Source organism: Psittacula echo (genome assembly GCF_963264785.1).
Source record: "Psittacula echo genome assembly, chromosome: 3".
In the NCBI taxonomy this organism is placed as follows: Eukaryota; Metazoa; Chordata; class Aves; order Psittaciformes; family Psittacidae; genus Psittacula; species Psittacula echo.
In genome coordinates, this window is record NC_137736.1 from 39423863 (window position 1) to 39449731 (window position 25869).

Consider the following 25869-nt stretch of genomic DNA (forward strand, 5'->3'; position numbering starts at 1 on the left):
AATGACTTGATAATAGATTTAAAAGAAATGAAGGTTATATTTTCTGAGGGCTTTTATTTTCCTATAGAATAGAAATATTATAATTATTATAATTTATAAATTGAGTCCTGAAACTTTGTTTTTGGAGTGTATTTTTTGTCCACTTGCATTATGCTAAAATAAACATCTTGAACTCATATCTAACACTAGGAAGATATGACTGCTTGGTTTAAGTACCAAGTTGTCTACTGCTTCTGTTCTTAATGCATCATAACTATTTCTGTGGAAAGCCTTCAATACTTCTAAAACCAAGTAAGCAAACAGAATTGATTTCAGCCTCATATTACTTTATACGTGAAGCATATAAAACACAATAGAACAAAGGTTTTGAAATGTTTATTTTGCTGTCTGAGCCAAAGAAACTACTCAAAATTGTGAAACAAAAGTTCTATTGAGAGAAGTAACTTGAGGCAATAGAGGTCTCAAGCCTTGATGATATTCTTCAAAGATATCAGCTCCTAGCCAAACCCAAAATACTTCAGTTACATTGCAGCAATATTTTGGCTAACTTCTGAATATTTTATCTATAGGGACAAGGACAAAGAAAAGTGGTCTGCAAAGCTGTGAGTAGGAGAAAAAAATCAGTTAAGGGGACAACTTGTAAAACAGTTCATGTAAAGACTGAACCCCCAACTCTAAAAATCTTTGTTCTGTCTAAGGATTTTGAGTGAAATGCAAGTAAATCTAGAATTGTCTTTTGTATTTTATTTGCTTTTCTGCTTTGTAGGTAAGAGCTTGACCATATATTTTCATTTAAGCCTGATTTCATTTATTTTCAGTTTGAGTAATAGATGTAGCTAATTCCATGAGAATGTTTGAATCCAGAGATCTGCTGACAAGTTTCAGGGTTTCACACTGAGGCTCACATAGCCATATGTTTGATTTTAGGATGTTGCACCCAAAACACACTGGGCAAAAGGGTACATAAGTGGATCAAGGTAATTCTTCAACAAGAATTAGAGGAATGTCTAATTTGACAGCTAATATAAGCTACTGTTAGTCCAGTTATAATAATACCATTCGTAGTAACAATAATACAGGAAAGCCTCTATTAGTTAAAATTGTTACACAGAAAACTTTCCTGTTCTATACATTCTGTAATTATCTTTTTTTCTGTGTAAGGTTCATCCTTCTGGTGTCCCTCTGGGTCTTAAGCTTGACAGTATCAGTCCTCCCCAGGTGCAGGGGCTGGATGGGAATGTCAGAGAGCTGTAAATGCTTCAACTTCTTTACTTGGAGGGCTAGTAAAGTGTTCATTACTCAGCAGTTTTGGGATCTATCTGGATGTATTGTTTGCATTATCCTAACACAGTCTGCATAAGTGAATTTTCTCTTTTCTGGTTCTCAATTATTCAGTTTTCTATTCCCTGCTTTATCTAAACCAGTTTAACAAGATTATATTCCTGTAACGACCATTGTGATTTGTGTTTGCAGTTTTGGATATCTGGCACAATCCTGCATTTATACTCCTGCAAACCATTTTTTATTTTAGTATCATAGATAATTCAGCCTGTACAGGTCATGTATCTCTATAATCTCAAAAAACCTTAAACCAAAGCTGACTACTAAATAATTGCTATCATAAGTAAAAAAAGCTAGAATACTTTATGCCCAGATAAATGTCAATCAAATCTCAGACCCTGCCTTGTAAAGCCACTAAAAAGCCTTTAAATAGTAATGGAAATAAATTATATTTACTGGGCTACAGAAGTGTTCCCTTCAGTAGAAACAATATTCCAACTACAGGAGGTATATAGCTATGAAACATGAAATACATGTAGTATATTGTGGGTTCTGTCACTACTATTATATGACACAAGTCAAATTAATGGACAAAAGTTACTTTTTGAGAGAGATTCTTCTTACCAACTTTGCCTGTTTTCTTGAGTACTAAGAAACCAAAAATATAGCGTGGAGCTCAATTCTACCTTACTACAGAAACCTTTAAACTTAAAATGTTGAAGAGTGTAAACATTAAGACTATGAAAATGCATAACTTGGGAAATACATATGTCTATATGTGACTCACAGCAAAGAATAATAGCTAAACTGGCTGTTTCAGAAGTTTATAAACTATGTCAAGGATGCAACTTTGGAAAAGGCAAAAGTGCTGAGTGATCTTTCTATCCCATTCACTTAAAAGAGACAGTGAGAGACACACACACATACATATATGTGTGTATATATATATATATATGTTTCCTTTTGCTGTCTGCTATATGAAGTGTGATATTTCTCCTGGAAACAAGCAGAACAATTTTTGGTTGTATATAAAAAGTAGAAGAATGTAACAGCACCAGTGTCATTACTGATTTCACAAGACTTTGCAGATTTTGATTAAGATCTGCCACAGCTTCAGAACTTTACTGTGCTTTCAGAGATTGGACTAAGCGATACGTATATCCAGGAAAAGTTTAAAATGAAAGTAAAAATATATCTGTCAAAAATAATCAGATATTTGACATATGTCAAAAAATTCAATTATGTCTGAACCGAAGCAATTACAGTTTCCTTTCAGCCATGGACTCAAGACATTTTTCTGTGTGTTTGAGACTAGAAGAAGATTAACAAAAGGTAAAGCTGCCATAGTCTTAACTTATTTGCTAGTACTTTACCCTAGGGTAACATGAACTTTCTTCAAGAGAGAAAGGATAAAGTTTGGTGATTTTTTTTTTGTGGCTGGGCACTAAAAAAAAGTCACACTTGTTTACAAATCATGCGACATTTCTTGTGTGTTTCTTGCATTTTTATAAATATTTTGGTGGTTATTTTCAATTTTTTTTTTAAGATTTTAGGCAGGTTATTAAGTGCTGGTAGACTAGTTATATGCAGAACGCATTTTATACACTGTAGTAGAGGGGGACAGAGTTTGAATGGCCCATAGTTTTCCTGTTAGCACAGTAGGGCAGAAAATCTAAGATCCTGTTTCTAAAAAATATCACTATCTAACCCTCCACTCACCTCAGCAATCCCTTTTCATCCACACTGTTTCTGGTCTTTCTTCTGTATCATTATTTATGAGCTAATCTCTCTTATGAATATCAGAATTATATTTAAATGTGTTAAAAAATAAAATTAAAGTTTAGCTAAGGAAGAACCAATTGACCTAATGTAACTGAGTTTTACTTGTCTATTTTCTAGTGTGTCACAAATAGAATCATTCAGAGAAAAGGTGTACTGGTACATCTCTAACAGTGCTGATGTAGAAGAGATTTTGCATTATTTTCCATCAATTTTGCAGTATGTCTCCTGCTTTCTCTGACTTTGGATCTAGGACATTACTGTGCTGCAGACCTTTATATTTTGGATGCCTGGATCTCACAAAATTTTATCAACATAAAGTTGTCATCAGGGAAATGAGCATGATCGATAAACAATTTTCATATGTATAAAATGGTCAAAGGAAAATAGGATACATTTACTCTCAGATTATTGGAGGAAAAAAAGATTTGGAAGGAAAACCAAGAGAAACTGTCAGTCCACCACAAAGTTTTAGAAAAAGTGTTGGACCATAGAATAATTAGAAAACTATTGTTACTTTCATGCCTGATTATTCTTCTTCACTCCCTACTCTTATCTATTTGGCATTCCTTCTGCCAGATGTCTTTCATATAATGCAGGGTGGCCTCCTCCACTGTTTCTGCTTTCATGTCAAAATAATGTTTTTGATTTTGGCTGCAACTGCACAATAGGCTAATAGAGGATAATTTTATAACTGGAAAGGAAACTTTATGCTTGGCTTTTTAGACATGCTTCATTTAAAAACAAAATAAACTGCATTAAATGAAACAATATATTTAGTTACTGAGCCCTGTTTTCAATCAATTTATTTTAATCTAAATAGCAAACATTTAATTTGTATCCATTTTTTGTACCAGAAATTCCTCTAAATGAAATCTCTTAATGACATAAGCCAAAAAGACTCTGCCAGAGCCTTTTGTATACAAAATTGTATTAACGCAAGATTTGTAAAATGGCAAAAAAATCTTATAAACATGCTGTATCTAATGCATTTTATTGTGTTCTTATGACAGTGATGATGTGCAGCCTTTCAGCTGAAGACTCAAATATTTATTCTTTTATTTGTGCCATTATTTTTTAAAGCAACTCCTCAAGTTTTAACCAGTCATTTGTAAAACTGTTTTTTAACATCTGAGCTGCATATTCGTAAATCAATTTTTTCAACTAAGGAGCTCAGCAACTCAGGAGCAAATCTTATTAATGTATATAATAAATAACTGAAGGGAGGGTACAAAAAGGATAGCATCGGGTTCTTTTCAGTGGTGCCCAGTGACAGGAAAACCAGGAACTTCCATCTGAGCATTGCAGAAACTTTTTTACTGTGAAGGTGACTGAGCACTGGAACAGAGAGACATACACACAGAGAGGTGGTGGAGTCCCCATCCTTGCGGATATTCAAAAGCCTTCTTGGACATGGTCTTTGACAACCAGCTCTAGGTGACCGTGCTTGAGCAGGGGGATTGTACCATGTCTGCCAGAGGTCTCTTCCAGCTTCAACCATTTTGTCATTTTGTGAAGCCTTCAGAGGTAGGGGAGAGGACAACTCTAACTTTTCATAGAACAAACCATAATTCCGGAAGCAGAGTCCTAGAAATACAAACATTGTGGGCCATCTGTGAAAGGCCATCTGTGAAAGGCATCTCTTGCATCCCACCTACCTAATAAACTGTACTGAGGGAAGAAAAATGATAATGTAAACATTAAAAGTCAGGATGAGATGAATTTAACCTTTAGCATTTTGCATCCTTATTCTATTAGCTTTTGCTTACTTTATTGTATATAACTTGAAGTAACTTGAAGTGCATTACATTCCATGCCTGTGCTGGACATTTGGTCATGTCGTCCCATCTGCAGGACCTTGTACTTTGCTGAACTTCATACAGTTCTCCTGGCCCACTTTTCCAGCCTGTCCAAATGTCTGTAATTTGTTTTTTCCTTCTGTCCACCTCAGTGGTTTAGTGTCATCAGCAAACTTGGTGAGAACCTCTTTCTTGTCAGCATTATATGTAACTAGCTTCCCTGACCCATTTAGCAATGGGACTGTCTTCCTTGTGCTTCTGCTTACTACTCACATATCTGAAAATTTTTTCCTTGCTGTTTTGATATTTTTGTCTATTTCAGTTCTAGCTAAGCCTTTGCCTTCCTGACTGAATTTCTGCATAGGCTGCTGTAGTCCTTGATGGATATCTGTCCACCTTTCCATAGTTAGTATGCTGCTTTCATTGCCTTCAAGAGCACTGAAAAGCTAATTGTTAAGCTGGGGTGATCTCTTGTTCTGCTTTCTTCTTTTCCCTTTGTAGGAGGTGGCCTGTTCTTCATATCACCTGCAATTCACTGAGATGAACTGGCTGCATCTAGCTTAGCAAACAAGAATGTATTTTATATGAGTTCTTAAAATCAGAAACAAGACAAAGGATAGTGATCTATCCTGATCACAGAATTGCAGAATCACAGAACTGTTTAAGTGGTAAGGAACCTCTAGAGATCATCTTGTGCATCCAACCCCTCCCTTCCTCAAGCAGAGTCATCTCAAGCAGGTTGTCCAGGATCATGTCCTGTCAATATCTCCACAGATGAAGGCTATTGGCTGTTGTGTGATGGCTGTCAGTTGAGACAATTTTATTCATATTTACCCATTGACTCTGCCTAATTATAATACTGATGTAGCAAACCTAATGTGGACTTCTACATTCTGACAGTTTATTAATAAGAACCCACAACAAAGGAAGATGAAAACAAAAATGAATCTACACTTAATAACAGCTGAGGCAAAAACGCTGTCTAATTCATTATTAAACTCTTGGAATTTTGCACTGAACCACTTTTGGAAGAGCTGCGATAAAAAAATCTTAGTCTTCATATGTGACCCATGCTTTTATCTCTGCTAGCAGGTGAAAATAAATGAAGAAAACCTAGGCCTAACTTTTATCATGTATTTCAGATACTTAGTGGAGTGCTGGCAATATCTCACTCTTTACTGCCTGATATCAGGCCCCTTTTCTGGATGAGTTCATTGAGAAATAATTATCAATCCTTCTCCAGCAGCAGCTGCTGCTGTCTGTGAATATTTTGGAGGTTGTTCTTTCCAGATTCTGAGGATAATGGTAGAAACCAGACCTGATTATATTAGGTTGACGTTTATATGGCCAGTACTGATTTTAGCAGGGCTGCCTGTGATTTTAGCTGGAGTGACTCTATACGAATAATTTTAATGGAGAAACTATACAGTCGAAAAACCACCCAAACAAAGAAAAGTGGCAAGTCTTAAATGATTCTTCATCACACTTCAAGAAGACATAGCGACCTCTGCCTCATCTCTCTTTTTTCAATTAGAGGAATCTGAACGGAGTGCCATTCTTCTGAGTACAATCAATGGAAGCCAATCTGAGACGCTATAAAGTGAAGAGAAATACATCAAGGAGATAGTCCTTTCAACATCTAGAAAATCTGCCATCAAAGCACCTTACTGATATGAAAAATACATAGCTTTAAGATAAGGTTAGATGAGAGGATGATGATTCTTTTCAAAAATATTGCAAGATACTTTGCTCATTGCCATCACAATTTTATCACTATGGCACTGCCTGTGATGCTTGCTTTTAAACATTTTCTAAGCTACTGCAGAGGCAACAACTGCATTTTTACCCATCTGTATTCCTTCCAAATAGCATCCCAATGATGGGGATCCAGTGCTTCATTACTTTAATTAATTTTAGCTCTCACAGTCCTATGCTTTCTAGGGCTGACAGAGAAATTACACAGAACTTGACCACAGTGCAGTGCCCTACAGAAATGAAGCAGGGAATCTGAAATACACTCATTTTGATTTAACTACCTAATGCAGTTCCGATTTCTAGACTCAAGTGTCAAAGGATGCAGTGCCCAAGAAATGTTTTAATCAGCCTTTGGAGAGGCTTGAGACAAGGCTTAAAAGCAGGTTACCTAAAAAAGAAATGAGGAAGGGGATAGATCTCTTCTCTGTAAGACAGTTGACTCTAATTACAGCCCTTGGCTTGAATCAGATGGCTTCAGTTTTTTAAAGGGTCAGCTGAGCTTGCTCTGCTATCAGTGTTTCCTAATGGCCTCTAGGACAGTGAAAGTCAGTTATTAACAAAATCTGGCTCAAAGCATTTTACCAAATGTGAGCAGCTCTATTAAAAAAAAAGAACACCCTACAAAACAAAAAACCAACCAAACAAAAAAACCCCCACAGAAACCTCACTATGGATTTCTGTGGATTTCTTATGAAGAATTTGTGAATAGTTATTGAAACATAGAATGGTTAGGTTTGGAAATGACCTTAAGATCAAATAGTTCCAACCCACCTCACATTAGACCATGTCTCCCAAGGCTCTGTCCAGCCTGGCCTTGAACGCTGCCAGGGATGGAGCATGTACCATGGGCAATCTGTTCCAGTGCCTCATCACTCTCACAGTAAAGAACTTCTTCCTTATATCTAACCTGAACTTCCTCTATTTAAGCTTAAACCCATTACCCCTTGTCCTATCTCTTACAGTTCCTAATGAAGAGTCCCTCTCCAGCATTCTTGTAGGTTCCCTTCAGATACTGGAAGGCTGCTAGGAGGTCTCCATGCAGCCTTCTCTTCTCCAGGCTGAACACCCCCAACTTTCTTAGCCTGTCTTCCTATTAGAGGTGCTCCAGCCCCCTGATCATCCTTGTGGTCACCCTCTGGACTTGCTCCAACAGCTCCATGTCCTTCTTATGTTGAGTCATCACAATATAAATACATGAAGATAGGGGTTCTACTGCTGGTATCAGTTCTTGGTATACCTGGTAGGTTACTTGAGGTCCACAGGCAAATAGAAGCAACTTGGCTGGTAATGCAAGTTTGTATTAAAGTTGTCCACATAGATACTGTCTTTTGTGCTGGCTGACTTTCTCTAAATGAGAAGAAGAAAAGAGAAACATGAAGCAGTGTGTGGTCTGTGCAATTAGATCTGTTTCATCTGTCTTATAAACCAGGCAAATTCATAAGGAAATAAATCTGTACTAGCAGTTAATGTTCAGTTGGTTAGTTGACAGCTGCAGGCAAGCCCAGTGATACAGAAATTACTGTCATTATGAAAAGCTTCCACTAAGAAGATTTTTATTAAAATTGTGAATCCCATCTGTTTCAACAGCAATATTGTAAAATTTATCTTTTCATTATCTTTAATAACCAATTTTCTGCCAGAATGACCCAGAATGCTATCTTATGTGTTCTATATTTAATTTTCTAAAAAAATCCAAGGCACTATCTCCTGTAACTGGCATAACCAAACTATAGCTCAAACAGTATATGCAATGCATATGTAGTAAAAATAAGTATTAGTTTACAGTCTGTTCTATTTGTCATTTGATAAAATAGTTACAAATGAAACTTACAGATGTACCATGATGGTTTTACAAACTGCTTGCATACTGTTGTTGATTGCACTATTTTGATATGCGTGTGCTTGTATTGATATTGTATAAGGCAATCTAATTGCAAATATATTATCACTTCTAATTTAAAGAACTTAAAGACCTCTGTATCTCTATCACCAGAGAGGTCCACAGTGGGCAAATCAAAGAGAGTTGCTTTTTCTGTCACAGAAGGAAAATAGTGTACCAGTGCAGGAGCTAACTTCTGTTCCAGAGAAATGGATCCTATTTGAGATGTTTTCAGATGAATGGAAACAATGTGTGTGGTCATCTTAACTATTTTGGATAGTGTATTAAAAAATTAGTTGCTAATTTTTAAAGGTTTTAAAAAAAGTTTGACCATAATATTGCACAAGATATGCATATATATGTTATATATCTTTTAAATATTGGATATGTACTTAACACATCAAATAGGGAGATTAAGATTTAAAGAAAAATCTTAAACTTTTATTTATAGAAAACAAAAGAGAAATATAATCTATTTTTTTATCTATTTTAAATTTTAATTTAATTTTTAAATTTTAAAGTACTTTTTAATGATATTTTCAAGCTATTTTGAGGTAAAAGACTTCTGAAATAATTATTTCAAAGACAAATGGCTCATGCTATGGTGGTCTTAAAAAAATACACAAAAATTAAGCAATTATAAAAGCAAAACGGTCACTTAATTTCCATAACTACTACATGATAAACCTTTTATATGCAGAAATCCAGATATAGTTAGGTAATAAATCCATAGTGCTTGTAGCACCCATAATAATGTGAGGGAGGGTCTATGTTTGAGGTCTTTAGGCATCGTTACTGAAAGAGGCAGAAATCCTGTTGGGTGGTTTGTCTTTAAGTAATCCCAACTCTCCTAATTTAAGATTAATTTTCCAATCTTAATTTGATTAGTTTATTTTAATTTAAGATTATTTCTAGCTAGAAGATGTACAGCTACTGAAGCACATCAACTTCAGTGGGGTTATATACTGTAGGAGGTACCTACACAACACAGTACAAGATAATTCTTCATAAAGGTAATCAATATGGACAGGGCAATTCATTAATTTAAACATGTTGTTAATCTACTCAAGATACTCTGGGTATCTTTATTCAGGGTTGTTATTTGTGTTGAAGGAATAAATAATAGCAAGAAGAGATTGTGAGGTAGCAATAGAAGTTGCAATGTCCAGTAGGCTTTATTGTTAAATGCTAGCAGAGAGTTGGTGAAGATGAGGAGTCCTGCCTTCTGTTCTGTGTTTTGGAAAGCTATATTTCAAGCCCATCTCTCCCACCCTCCTATGACTTACTTGATCTTTTTTGCTTCTGTCCGTTCATGTCTGTCATCATTTTACTCTGTCTTCCTACACATCCACCTTCCATAAATCCACCTCTTTTTTATATCCAAGATTTCACTACAGTTTCCTTATCACCCATTCTGGTACACGTCTCACCAATGGAGTCTTCACCTTCAAGACATTCAGGCTGCAGGAAGTTGAACATTTGGATCACAAGATAATTTCCATGCTGACATTTTCTGAGAACACAGCAACCTGTGGTTATCAGAAGAAGCAATCACAGGGAGAGTGCTGCTTGTCCCATGCACACTAATTTGAGCAGATTCAGTCCCAGATAAATTTGAGCAGATTCACTGAGCAATCCTCATAGGCCTGTATTGACATGTATGCACTGTAGCAGGCATGACAAATTATCACAAAAATCAGTTCAAAGCTTAATGTAGAAGTAGTTATTCATTACTAAGAGATTTTTCTGCTTATAGAATTAAAGCTGGAACCCTAACCCCGAGCTGTCAGTTCCAGCAAATTTCAAGAGTTCTTTTCAAAGCAAGGAACTTGATAGTAAAAAGACCATACGGTTTACTTGCTCTATTTGGTGTAATTTTTCTATAACTTTATTTCTGAAATAGATGTAATACCCTGAGTTAGATGTTCTGACACTTGGCAGACTGGCAAGTCATTGGAAATAGGCCCTTAAAAATGCAATGTATCACACTACCTTCATTATAGGCAACATAGGTTTGTTTGCTGTGGTTTTTTAACAGCAAATTCAATCAGATGAAAAATTGTACAGAAAAGATATGGCTTGTATAATAATGTAGATTCTTTCAAATGTATATCAATTATGTCCTGAACATGAACAATTACTTTTGGATTAGTATTTTTTTATGCAGTGTTACTCTCTTATATTGCAGCCCTCAGATGCTCAAAAGACATGACTTAGGCCCTAGAAAATAATGGGATTGTCTTACATATATTATGCATGATTCTTGAATACTAAGTATGGGACATTCACTTAATCATGATTGTTTTGTTTTCAGCCTTCAGTATCTCCCTGGGTTTCATTTCAAAGTTTTATGAGTGCTACTATACAAAAGATTTTGAGATTTGGCTGTAGCAAGAGCAGGGTAAAATGAAATCTGCTGTCACTGGGAGAATGGTACACTATGATAAAATGTTACATGCTGTATCAGTCAAAAAGAAGAAAAGGAAATATATGAGTAAAATGATGCAAATAATTTTCAAAACTTTTGAAATACCATAATGTTCTATCTTACAGGAATCCGATTAGCTCCAAAACAAAAACTGAACATCCCAGTGTTATTCATGCCAGATACAATGAAAACTTATGAGGCGCTAGTGGTAATTCATGTAATGAGGGAAAATGGTGAAAACTGGCCTTATGAGGATTCTGCTAAATTAAATGAAGACTTACAGAGGTAATTTATTTTAATAGGAAAAGTAGTTGAGGATATTCAATCCTGTTATTATTTTCCCCTTTGTCTATTTGTGTGTAGCCCCCAAGGGCAATAAAGTGTCTAATTTTGAAGGTACTAGGTATCCACCATAAGCTCTAAAGGTATCCTGCAAAATATACAGATTTAGGGTAAGACTTTTATCTGTTTCAATATTAATTTTTTTTCTAATTTTAAATAAAGAAAATGTAAAGTACTAGCTGCCAGTGCAGTTACGAGTATTAAGCAAATGAAAGCTCTTAGATGCCTTTAATTTTTTTAGCATATTTGACTAATAATAATTCTTCTATGGATATTTTTATTTAATGCATAAACTGTGTAAAATTTTTTTCAGTGCAGACATGACATAAGAGAGAGCAGATAAGGCCAAATGTTCTCATATCCTTCAAATAATATTCAAAGACACTAAACTAAGTGATAATTGCTGTTCTGATTTGGTTGGATTTTTCTTGCATGCTGAAATGCTAAACATGGAGTCTCAACTCTCCAACAACTCTTAAGACTAGATTGCTTTTGAAAAAATTCTCAGCAGTCTATCATAATGATACTTTTCACTTATTTTCCAAACAGTGTGACTGTAGCAGAGAATGGGGGAATTAAAGGAATACTCTGGATCTATCCAGTTCATGGATTACCAGAAGCACCGCAGCAGAAATTAGTTCCAAGTAAGTAATACTGAAAAAACTCGAATTAAAGAAAATTAATGAATTTAAGAAAATGAAAGTCATTTGTGTTCTCACCTGCTTGATTGTGAGAATTTGCAGTAGTACTTTGCTATATCTTAGAAAAAGATAAAAACACGTACTGAAAATAAAATCTCCTTTCCCAACCTACAAAACAAATCTAAACCTATTATTTTGTTTTCATTGTGGATAAAAGGAGTCATGAGCAGTTGAAAATCTGAAGATTTGTGCCCTTCAGTGTCCCAGAACTGAAGGTAAATCAAGCAAAAGACTGACAAAAGGGTAAATTTCTTTCTTCTAGCATATCCAGAACAACCTGCTGGAGAGTTTACAGGGTACAAAATATTGGAGTGTGTATCTGCTGTTTCTCTCAGCCTTGAATTTGATTCCTTAATAAATCCCAGAATATACGTTAGTGTGAATAGCAGTAAGTTTTCCACTTGCTTCTGAGAAGTGAACTTACATTAAAAGACAACTGACATTCATAGGATTTTTGTTGTTACTTATTTTTGGAATAATAAATGTTTATAGATTTGATGCACCAATTTTTTTAAAGGTGTTATATAATCCCAGAACTGTGAAATAGAAATTGTGGATCATATTTTAAATCTATAACCTTGATGAAACTACAGCTCAAGGTTTAGATGAGAGGCAATTTTACACCAACTTGTCTTCATCTTGTCTTCTGATGAGTGAATATAGTACCTTTCTACACTAAATAGACTAAGGTACAGGAATAACTTCTGGAAAGCTATAGAAATAGACATTTTTGCTATCAATTTAATTTGCTTAAGGACCCCTTGCTTGCAGACAAATGCCAATGATGTAATATTAATTAGAGCTTTCATCTCTTTAATTTCCACTTTCATACCTTAAGGGATGAAGCAGAATATTATCATATGACCAACTGTTGCCCATAATGACAATTTTAACGAGTCTCATTAGCATTAAAACTATGTATGTTGATGTGAATGTTTGTTGTGTTATTTAAAGCTGTTGTGTTTTTCACTGGCAGACTTTGTGATAAATCTCCCTTTTATTGGGCTGTTCTTTTCATTACAGAATCACAGAATCTGTGGGTGTAGAAGTTATTAATTAAAACTGTTAGCATTCATAAACTGCTTAAGTAACATCACTCTTGTATATGGTTAGAAACTTAAGTAAATCTTACATAATTTTAAATTCTTAAATGTTTCTTTAAAACAGCAAAACTAAACTGTGTAATATTAACTGTTATCCATTAGTTTATGTTCAATAAATGTTTGTAACACATTAATTCAAAATTAATTTGAATTAATGCAATTAATTAAAAAATAATTGCATTAATTTTGAATACGTATCTCTCTTTAGTCATCACCGTATTACATTGGGCCATTTATTTTTTTTTTTTATAAGGAAGTACTAGATCCTGCATTGAAAAATGACCTGGAATCCTGTTTATAAGAATCCATTCCTGCTATAATTCTGAAAGCCTATGGTTTTCAGTTATAAATGGACTTTTTAAAAATCCCAGTTATAAGACATGAATCCAAAGCAGGTCATTTACAGGAAACCTTCTTTGGCTTTAAATCATTGTTTTAAAACCGATCAAAATAGTATTTCCATTTCTTTTAATGCAGACATTTGTTAAAATTGCCTGAAGGCTACAAACTGTTATGTCAAAAACAAAATCTGCCTTGCTACTGTATTAGGCAGCTCATCTTTCATGTCATTCTTATCTACATCTTAATATATTTAAACTTCAAAAAGTTACTTGGCTTAATATCTCATGAGACCAATTAAAATGATCTGTGGCCACAACCCATGTAGTATGTGTTAAGGAGATTGCAACTTGGCTGTTTTATACAATCAAGAACCATCCAGAATTTTTTTTTTTTTTCTCAATTCTTGTAAAGTCAAAGAAAGATACAATAATTTAGGTTGGAAGAGACCACCAGAGATAATTTAATCCAACTCCTTGCTCAAAACCAGGTCTGACTACACCAGGTTGCTCAGGGACTTTTCCAGTGATGATTTTTAGCCATAAATATTACTATAAGAAAAAGAAAATGTAAAATAATTTCTCATAGTAAGAGGACCTGTGGAATAGAAAATGATGTAACACAACATGTGCACACAGTAATCTGAAGTACCTGGTAAGCTGGTGTAATACAGACAGTGTAATTTATTCTTAAATACAAGGCCATGCATCTCAGAAAAAAAAAAAGATGTGTTTTTAACTATCAACTATTTCAGTAACTCTCCCTTATGGAAATGCTTAGAAGAGAGCTAGAAGAGAGCTATAGAAATAACTTAAACCCTGTTAAACAGGAAAAGACCAAGGGAAAATTCTTTTTTTTATTTTATTTTATTTTTTAGAGAAAGGAAATTACTTGAACTTGGTATGCAATGATATGCTAAAAAAAAAAAAAAAAGTTAATCAAGCTTCAGAACTCAAAGTTGAAGATAACTAAACATGTTATAAGAGTTTCATTGCTCTTTTTAAAAACACTTTACATGATTATTTACCAAGATATGGTTCTAAATTATTAATCCTTAAATCTTTATGGTAAATTGACAGTTTATTGTTAAAGAATTATTGGTACAAATCTGATGAAAATAATATTTAGACCTTAAAAGTGAGAAGTATGTAATCAGCTCTTCTTTTTCATGTTGATTTCTGTAACTCTAGAAAATTCTAAGTCTTTTCTTTAGGAACATGTATTTTTCTTTCAGTTCTTGCATCTAATTTTCACCTCTTTCCCTGCCACATATAGTTATTGGCACAGAAAGAATGATAAACAATATCTATTGTAGTAAGCTTTATAAAATCTGGTGTATAAGCTAAAACCAAACTACCTTGTAATGAAAAAAGAAATGTTTGAGTATCACTTACTGAACTGAGAAAAGATCTGTCATGCGTCAAAGAGAAACTCATGTCAGAATACTTTTTATTCTGTTGTAGTTCTATAAAAGCTGAAGTTTGAAAAACAGTACTTTTAAATTAAGAAACCAAAGAGTAACTTAATATTCTTTCATTTAACTTTTGAATTTAAATTCTTTAATTTCTTTGTTTTCAGTCTTTCTTTCTTAATTGGTATACATCAAACTATGCCATAATTTCTATTTGACAAAATGAACTGAAGCGAAGATATATTTCGTGATTAAAAAAAAAAGGGAAAAATTTGCAAGTGCTATTGTGAACTAACTGTAGGAACAGACTTTCGTTTGCTTAGCAATATTTTCTACTACTTCACCTAAACAGAGCAATAGAAACTGTGTGTTGGATTAAAGCTTTCAGTTGTCTTGGTCCTTATTGGAATTCTTATATAAGATTTAACATCTGTGTTCATTTTTTTTTTTTTTTTTTTTTTTTGTTAAAATCAAGATGACAATGTTTGCTTGGGTTCTTGCTTCCTTGTAGCTGTGGTACGCTGTCGAGCCAGGCAGAGAGTAGAAAGACGAGTAGAAGTGCTGCTGACTGGTGTTCTTCCTGCTGCAACTGCTATGCCTGCTGCAAGAAATTCTGCTATGGTTCATACAAACAAGCCAGCCAACACCCAAGAAAATGTTCAAGTCACTGATGGTAAGAATGTGTAGTTTGGATATCACACTGTTTTAAGAGCATCGCAAGTAAGGTTAGCACTTCACCAGTTCTGTCTTGGCAACAGTTTAGACAGATCCTTCTCTCAGTCCATTTTTCTACCCTGTTGCAAATATGGGACATTTGTATGATCATATGTCTGCAGTTATAGGCACCTTTGAGCCTGAAATGATCTTTTTGTATGTCTTTAATGTGAGGCTTGCATGCATACAATCTCTCCTTTAAAAGAGAATAGCTTGCACAAAGTCTGATGTTAGCAAAAGTATGTCTGTGTAAGCACTGCAAGGAAGTATTTATCTGCAGATTGTCCCTATTTGTAAGATGCATTCTCACTAGGAGGCCAGTATCTGCAACAAAATGGATTGAAGGAGGCTTTGTTCAAAAGAAGCAATAAAGCATTATAAAAATATAGCTTCCACTTACTGGTAAACAGCAGAGGACACAGTGAAAATCAATTTCTTCACAGACACAGCAGCTTTTCATATTATATGTCTCTTTGAAATAGAATGGTACAACATATAAGTAGTGAGAAAAGAATGCTTGTTACTGTTATATGCCCGGGATCTCTGTTAATATTTGTGTGTTAACAGCCATACTCAATACAACAAACTATGAATTGTTACATTTTACCTTCATCTATTATTGCACCTTTGAAACTTAACCTTATTTTTTTTTTTGAGTTCAAAGTCATCCTACTTTTCAAGAAAAATATTATTTAAAAATTATGACCCATGAAATGAGTCACCTTAATGTGTGTTTAACATAGCTATAAATGAAGGAAAAGACTTCACCCATGCTCCTACTTTAAGAGTGTGCTGCATTGTAAAATGGTAAAAGATGAGTCTACAGAAGTTGCTATGACTGCAGTCTATTAGGCAATCAGTTTGACAGGTAGGCAATCTTGGCTTTTGTGTCTCATTTCTGCCATTTAGAGTCTGGTCCACTACAGGCTTTACAGGAATACGGTATTACAGAAACTCTCCTGCCAAAAACTGTGAAAAACTGAAAAGCTGTAAAAGGTAAATCAAGATGAATTTGATGCTTCCTTTAAGGATGATTTTCATGTAAACATGCCCCTGCTCTGCCTACTGACCGATGTGGTCCCATATTAGCAATCACTGTCCAGATCTTTAAACAAATTTTATTTCTGAATGCTTTTAAAACAGGAAAGGATCTGAAGTTGAGCAGTTAACAAGAGCTTGCACAGCATATGCTTACTGATTAGTTAATATTAATAGTAGCTTAAACTTTGTATTTATTCATATTTTGGTGTCAAATATTTTGTCTGGGCACATTATTATCTTACATTCCCATGTTACAAAGTGATATTGATCAATCTAGTAAAATAAAAACATGTGAAGTTCTCAATGTAAATTCTTGCTTCCTTGTAAATACTGTTATAGGACTTTATTCAGCCTTGTGAGAACAGCTGTGTATTAATATACAGAGTACAGGATTTTTTTTTTTTTATTATGGAGTAGCAGGCTTAGCTGATTATTATAAAAAAATCATAGAATGGTCTGGGTTGGAAAGGACCTTAAGATCATCTAGTCACAATCCCCCTGCCATGGGTAGAAACACCTCACACTAGACCAGGTTGATCAAAGCCCTGTCCAGCCTGGCCTTGAACACTGCCAGGGATAGAGCACTCACCACTTTGGGCAACCTGTTCCAGAGCCTCACCGCCCTCACAGTAAAGATCTTCTTCCTTATATCTAACCTGAACTTGCTCTGTTTAAATTTAAACCCATTACCCTTTAATGATTCACTGCTTCCCATTGCTGGTCCTACAGGGACTACATTAATGGGTTGTAACATTATTGACTTGTCACATATGAGCAGGCTACTTTAAACATACCTGGGCTATTTCCCTCCAACATGGTAGCATCTGAATTGACAAGAATAACATTCATTTAGCAAGTTGAGGCAGCATTTTGAAAGACTTACTTACAGATTTATGATATGTAGTGTGTGTTTTATTAGTAGGAATAATATTTTGTACTCATTACGACTGGCTTCTGCACATATGCCCTGGGTTCAGCAGTAGCAGTCACTTTTTCTCCTTCTTAGTAGCTGGTGCAGCGCTGTGTTTTTGACTTTTGGCCTGGGACAGTACTGATAAAGCCGATGTTTTCAGTTGCTGGTCAGAATGTTTAGTCTGACCAAGGACTTTGTGAGTCTCATGCTCTGCCAGGAAGGAGGGGAAGCCGGGAGGAAGCAGGGACAGGACACCTGACCCAAACTAGCCAAAGAGGTATTCCATACCACAGCACGTCATGCCTGGGGATGTAACTGGGAGTTACCTGAAAGGGCTAGTTCACTGTGGGGTGGGGGTGAGTTATTGGTTGGCGGGTGCTGAGGTGTTGTATTCTCTTCCCTTGTTATTTCCTTTATCATTATTATTATTGGTGGTAGCAGTAGTGATTTGTGTTATACCTTAGTTATTAAACTGTTCTTATCTCAACCCGTGGGAGTTGCATTGTTTCGATTCTCCTCCCCATCTCTCCAGAAGTGGGGGGAAGAAGGGGGGGGCGGGGAAGGAGACTGCGTGGTTCTAATTTATGGCCTGGGCTTTAAACCACGACAACATACTGCAAGGTTGATTTGGGACATTGCATCTTTTCAAATGAAAAGTCTGGTAATGAAATGCTTTATACCATGAGTAGTAAGATCATTTATAACTGTGCTTTTCATGGTTTGCAATGACATTATATGTCATTGTTGATAGATGAATTTGATGTCCATTAGGAATCAAATTTAATGGTTCTATCTAAGCTTTCTGCAGTCTACCAGTACTAAGTAAAAGTGTAAACCTAAGATAACAGCCTGGCAAGCTGTTTCTCATTTTTTCTGTTTTGAAAGAGTGATTCATCAGAGTTTATATATGATGTGTAGTTAGAAGCTTTTCCATCCAAAGATAAATTATTATAATTACTAGCAGATCAAATTTAAAAAGTTACTACTGGGCTTCAGTATTTAAATTATTTGGACAAGTAAGAATTGAAGAAAAATCTTCAAGCAAGGCTTTGATGTAAAGAACTAAATTTCATCCAATCCAGAAGACACAATTTCAAACAGGAAATTATTATAATTTCTTAAAAAAGAGGGAACAGTCTAAATACTGTCTAGCTAAAATTACATTGTTGTTCAGAAGTCAGCAGAGTTCCAGAGATCAAATAATTAAAGCTTATTGGTTTAGGCATAACAATTATGATATGCCCCTTTTAAAGAATAATTTCCAAATGTATTAAATGCATATACTTACCCTCTATGTATTTTAAATCTATTTTCTTACATATGTCCCTAATGGTATTTTCAGTGAATGAAATTTAAGACCCAAGATTCACCCAAACAAGTTTGAAGATTGTTACTTTTTATTTGAATAAACCAACATTTTTAGTTTACTTTAAATATTAGGTGGAAAATGCATGTTTCATTTTCCATGATCTTCTAAGAACAACATTCCAATATTCACAAATTATCAGTTATAGATATTTGACTGAAACTCACAACTTTCTAAGCAATCAGATTTGACCATGTTGAGAGCATGTGCAGTACACAGACAGAGCATCTTCTGGTTGAGGAAATATGCTTATCAGTCCTGTTCTGTCTTTTTTGTTTGAAATGGTCATTTGTAACCTCTGCCTTGCAATTGCTTCAGTTTGTTCCACCATTTGCAAAACCATCAAATATATTCTATAAATTTTTAGCAGTTATCTAGCGTTCAAAAATTCCTGCAATATAAAAAAGAACAACAAAGTGTTTGTTTTGGATTAACAGTTGGTGATAGATGTGAGCAATGGCAAAATGAAAATGTTGACAAGGTGGCGAACAACCACCTGGGTCACTCTGTTATGGATTACTACCTAGCTTTTAAAGTTGACAACTCCAGCTAAAAGCAGAGAACCAGTAGAAGCAAAGAAGAGAGCATCAGAGTAGAGATGGAAGCCTATATGAGTTATTTTGTCAACTATATAATTTTTGTTAACATCTGGTCATTTGATTTTTATTATGAGAGAAACATGGGAGAGATTTGATGTATTGTTTATTTCCTTTAATGAACTGCAATATATATAGGTATTTTAATGAACAACTTCAAATAGGACTTTATGTACCTGTTGATATACAATGTTACCACCTAGTCCACTAGAAAAAGAAACAATTCAGTATGTTTTTCTCTCGCAAGTAATCCCTGCTACTCCCATTTCTTAATATAATTAGAATAATAACTACAAATACTGGAAAAAAAACCCTTGTCAATTATGAGGAAGCATAATTTGGAACTGCTCATATTTCTGTTTACAGAAAAGTCACTAATTTCTGTTTCCTTGCTATTTCATAAAATTGAAATCTACAAGCCTTAAGAATGACAGTCATCACTATGTAAATTAAAAATTACTTTCTAACACCTATGGAAAATCATGCTCAGTTAGAATATTCAACACTTATAGGGAACCATATAAACCCTTATAAACTAATCTGATGTTATTTATTTAACTTCACAAAGTGCAAAACCAGAAACATATAGAAACCCAGAAATTATTATATTCTTCTTACCGTTACTTTTCAGTATGATGTATATCCAGGAAAAATGATAAATACAAAAGAATTGATTGGTTACCACAAAATAACATATCCGTGAAACAAGAACACACAAATAATATCTCTTAAAAATGTATTTTGACTTAGCAGTTAAGGGAAACCTAGGCAATATAATTTGCTGCAAGAGTCTATGAATTACTGAAGCTGTTATTAGATTGTGCTTGCCAAAGGTCCATTTCTCCCAGTTCTTGTTCTCAGAATTTCCTGTTATTACTTCCACAGAAGTGGAACCACTATATTGTTTTGTAAAGATATTTTGGGAAAGCTTCTGTAAATCAAAACCATAGTCAGCACAGATCTCCAGGGTCTTAGTTGTGCTTCTGCAGCATCCCAACACCTCACAATGTTCTATCTGCATTAATTTCCACTATTTTCATTATTTTCTCATTAATTAGGGGCCATCAACAAAACATAGCTTATCAGAGCTCTGAAGATGTGAACTTTATAGGTTTTGCAGAACAACAGACCAGTGTTCTCCCTGTCTGTCTCAGCTGTTTGCAAACTTTCATTGTAGAAAAGCAAGCAGAGGGTTTATGCACCTAAATTTACCTCAGACAATGTATCTGACAGTCACTGTACTAACAAACATGCACACATATTGGTCTATTCCAAATGCTGTTATATTTCCAGGTTATTATATCCTGTCATTTTTGTGCAAAAATTCTCTGTACTTCTGTTTCTGAAGCTGCACTGTTCAAGTGGTGTTGTTAGAGAAAATGAAATTATCTACTTTAGATCTCCTTCATCTCTCCCATGTTGCACATTTCCAATGAGAACTTGAAGCAAAAAAGAAAAAAGAAAACTTCCCCAGTTGTTATGGACAATATGTATAAAACATTATGATTTTATAAATTAGTGCATTGGGACTGAAGTTTTGACAGTTTAAAAACAAGTTGATCTGATGCTTTGAAGATATAGATGGATATTAAATGTATAAGACAAGTAGTTAGAAGTTACATAGAATCACCACGGAATATTGGATGAAATTGCAACCTTGAACCGTTACTCTTTAAATCAGCTGAAGAAGACAGAGTGAAATCCCAGACATTTACTACACAAAATTTGAATTAGTTCTATAGCGCGATTTATATCCAAAAAATAACACAAGTGAATAACTCCCATGAGATTACATCTATCTTATAGTAGAGGATTTACAGTAAGTACCCTGTGTTACAGATGTTCCATCTTATGTATAACTGAATGCAATTCATTGTATAAGGGAAATAAAAAAAATGAATGTGGCTCTGGTGATTACACGTGTTCCAGTCTCTGTGGCTCAGTCTGTTTTGTATATTAAAAACGTCAAAAGATAAATAATGTATCCTTTTGTGCTAGATCATAGTGTAGTGTAAAACTATAGAAGATATTCTTACAAATTCTAGTGACAGTACTAGAAACAATTTATCTGCCTCAGATAAATGTGCATAGATTTTCATTTTTTGAATTTTTTTAATTTTTTGAAATTTTTATTTTTTTTTTTTAGATTTATGTACATGGAACATCTATTCCATGTGCATAAATTTTTATTTTTTGTTACTTTTTGATGAAAAATTAATGTTTGACCATTGAATCAAAAATTACATTATAGTACAGATGTTAGAACTGAAATTATGTCAGGAAACGTACAAACAAATTTCCTTGTGATGTGAGACACAGATTCTATATCATTTATAAGAATAATACTTGAACAAATGAATAGATGTACAATACTTGCTAAGAAACTTTTTCTTTTTTCAATGTCACCTTTCAAGTTAGAAAGGAAATACAGAAAATCACTCCATCTGGGGCTGCAAGTTTATATTAACCTTTTATTTGTGTTTAGTTTGTTGTGTAGTGTGCTTTTTTAATTTGCGGAGCTACTGAGTGGGAGCTTTCAGTGTGTTTCAAAGCACAAAAATCTTTTTGTATGAGAAAATTTTTAGACTGAAGTTCTTTAGTCTATAGTCACACAGACTTATTTGCCTAGTGACTTACAATAAGATACTGGGAAATATCATAACCTAAGTTGCCAGTTTTGTCACCCAAACTTCTAATAAGTATTAAAAAAGAAACAGAACAGAAACAATTCCTGGTTCCTAGGTACCCATTTCATATGATGACTGTGAATCAACAGATAGATTGCAAATTACTATAGTTAGCATATGTCCTTCTCTATGTAGACAAAACCCACAAAAAACCCGCACCCAAAACCAAGCAATAGATACATTCCCATGCTGCCCTTCTCTTTCTGAAACCTCCTACAAAAAAGATGGAAGACTTCTGGAAGTACTGCATCCAGTACTGGCAGACGTGATACATGTAAAAGTGCCTTTAAAATCAAGGCAAAGCTCTTAGCTACATGTATGGGATGTTATTTCAAGCATTATGAATTTCAGAGCTTTAAGATTAAGAGTCTTGGATTGGTTTAGGTCAGCTCTGCAGAATTTCAAAGGGCAAATAGATAGTACTGGATACAGGAATATTTTAACAGCAGTGTTTTATGTTTCATTGAAAAAATTGAAGCTGGTCTTGCTGAGTTAGAGACGTATTTCAGTGCAATTTAATACATTTGGATTTTTAGGAGCAATCAGCTAAGGTGTTCCTTGTCATTTAAAATTGTTCCAGACTGATCAAGGCTGATCAAAAAAATCTATTTTTATAAAAGGAAAATGGTTCTAATTTTACACTGAAGTTACAAGACAGAAGTTAAAAGTAGTCATAAAGCACTTACTGTATCTCAGAATAGGTATTTTAAACTTATTGTATCATCATTAGCTCAGAAAGAACACCATACATTGTATAGACACACAGCTGATTTACAAAGTGATGCTCAGATCCACAATATTTTAAGATTGTATTCCTGAACAAGAAGGAGTTTTAATTTCTAAATGGGTAATTGCTGTTATTCAGCAGGACAAATTTTATTTGTATTTTGCGTATAAATAACAAAGAACTGTGAAGGAACTGAAATAGCTAGTGATTGATAGGCGGAATCTATTTGTTCTTCTCATTTGGAAGGTCAGTTTCATACAGTGTTAAAATTATATTTTATCTGGTAAATGATATAGTTCCGTGAATGGAAATGTTATGTTTCAAAATATGGAAAAGGGTGTTTTCTGTCTCAGAGAAATAAACTTGAGATTGTACATACTGGAACAGGCTGCCCAGGGGGGTTGTGGAGTCTCCTTCTCTGGAGACATTTAAAACCCGCCTGGACACATTCCTGTGTAACCTTGTCTAGGTATTCCTGCTCCGGCAGGGGGATTGGACTAGATGATCTTTTGAGGTCCCTTCCAATCTCTAACATGCTGTGATACTGTGATACTGACAGTGTTGGAATGCAAATGGTAAGAAACTTTTCTAAAGCAAGTGAGTTTAAGAATGAATTTTGAAAAGAGAAAGTGATTAAGTGTATACAATTTAATACAAAAAGCTAGAAAATTCTTTGAACACAAGAGTGTGATAAAGGGCGTAGAAGAAAATAACTGGTATCCTCTTAACCACCTACAGAAAATTGGCATTTAGAGCCATTGATGCATTTAAAAAGAAACCCAAAAGATAGACCATGCCCTGTGAATTACTTATGTCAAGTAAATCACCAAACAATAAAAAATGAAAGCTAAAAACTAGGATCCTTCTGAGGGTGAGAGAGTGTCTGGAGAGAGGACAGCATAGCCAAAATGCTGACATAAAAAGACTGGAAAAAAGAGTCTATTGCTTCATGATCTGCTGATTATCTGTTGACTTATCTGTAAACACACTGCCTCTCCAAAGAAATCTGAAGAAATTTGCTTGCGTTGGAAGTTGGTTTTCCAAATGACAAGCATAATTCTTTTAGTCATTGATGTATCTAGTTTAAGCATTAAAGCATATCGACATGATCATAGAGAGTGCAGTGGAAAAAAAAGTGAAATCCTAAATAATATTGTTTTCAGTTTAGCATTTGTGTGGGCCATTACAAATTCAATGGTCAGATTAAAAGACATTTTGAGTTGTTACTGGTTTCAGTGGGCAACATTCAAAGTGAGGCAAATACGTTAGTATACTATTGAAAAAATAATGTCTGTGTGAATTAGGACTACATCAAAAAATATGTTCTTGAAGAAGCTAGTTTGACATTGACTGTGCCCAGGTACAGACGTGATCTTTATTTGCTAGAATGGCTAGCTAAATGAAGATAATGCTAAATAAGAAAGGAAAGTGTTGAAAAAGTAATAGAATGGGCTTGAAAAATAAAACAAAATCAAAACATTTTAATCAGCTCCTTTAAAGCATTAATTTATAGATTAGAGTACAAATCTATGTAGAATGCCAGATCAAAAGAGGGCACTTTTGTACCTGTTGGAAGAAATGTAGTGAAGGGCATATTTAAATACAGCCAGATCTTTTGAGGTTCTTGTGCAACTTCTTTATTCTGCTACTAGTATTGTGGTATTATGACATTTTACAGCAAAAAATAGGTATTTGCTTCTCATATAAGATTAATTTCTAACCACCCAGATGATACTGTCTACTTAAATGTTAAGATGTTCTTGACCACTAACCTTCCTTTTATTTTTTTCCTTTATTATTCTTGTGATTCACTTTTGCTACTCACTTGAATATTTACTTGAAAACTGTATTAAAATGATCTAATCTACTCTACAGTAGTGTATTCTATCTGCTGCTGCTTTTGCTGGTAATGCATAACTGCATACTTAATGTTCATTCCCTTCTGCCTGCTGAGTTCCAGCAGTGTGTGTGAAGACTCGTGGAAGACAGTAGAGAAGCAGAAAAAGGCCAAGTGTCAAATGAGTGCTGAATGGAGCTGTGAAGAAATACTTTGTCTTTTAAACATAGCTGCTTCAGTAGTCCTGCACACATAAATGTTGCCTAAAAGCACGCTACCGTTTGGAAGTTTTTATTTACAGAAAGGAAAACACTTAAAGACTGAGATGAATTGCCTTGCAAAACAAAAAATATTTAATGCTTTTAAAAAAATTGTCTTGGAATAATTACCTGAAAAGAAACCATATTCTTTGTCCTTTTCTTGCTTAAATAATGCATAATATTATTCAGGAAATATGAAGAAGTAATATATTTATAATACGAATTTCCATTCCCTAGATGTACCAAGATGTGCATAAATAGTATGCTTATATCTTCCCAGTGTTTGAATTGATAAATATCTCTATGTTGTGTCAGATGTGGCTAAAACTCTTCCTGCTGCTCTCTGTTCAGAAAACAGAGGCGGATTAATTGGGATATACTTTATATCTGCATGTGTATTTTTCAGTTTGCATGAGAGAAAATAAAAATTTTACCTGGACTAAACTGGAGAATTTTTAAAAGAAAACTAGTGAATGAAGACATACAAAATTCTGGACTAAAAGGGTGCCCTGGGTTCAGCAGTAGCAGTCATTTTTCTCCTTCTTAGTAGCTGGTGCAGTGCTGTGTTTTTGACTTTCAGCCTGCAAACAGTGCTGATAACACCGATGTTCTTAGTCGTTGCTCAGTATTGTTTACTCTGACCAAGGACTTTGTGAGTCTCATGCTCTGCCAGGGAGGAGGGGAAAGGTGGGAGGAAGCAGAGACAGGACACCTGACCCAAACTAACCAAAGAGGTATTCCATAACACAGCACGTCATGCCCACTATATAAACTGGGAGCAGTTACCTGGAAGGGCTAGATCACTGCTCAGGTCGGGCTAGGTATCGGTTGGCAGGTGGTGAGCGGTTTTATTCTCTTCCCTTGTTTTTTCCCTTATCATTATTATTATTGGTGGTAGCAGTAGTGGTTTG

At 34.6% G+C, this 25869-nt stretch overlaps 1 protein-coding gene across 1 annotated transcript in view; it reads left to right on the top strand.

Annotated features, from left to right (window-relative positions):
* Positions 1–25869, top strand: part of CFAP47 (cilia and flagella associated protein 47) — a gene marked incomplete at both ends in the record, with an annotated part of 327280 nt that overhangs the window by 278501 nt on the left and 22910 nt on the right. The window contains 3 exons of the mRNA XM_080613518.1: positions 11047–11206; positions 11813–11907; positions 15329–15490. Coding sequence (XP_080469644.1) covers positions 11047–11206; positions 11813–11907; positions 15329–15490 — 417 coding nt within the window. The remainder of the gene's footprint in view (positions 1–11046; positions 11207–11812; positions 11908–15328; positions 15491–25869) is intronic.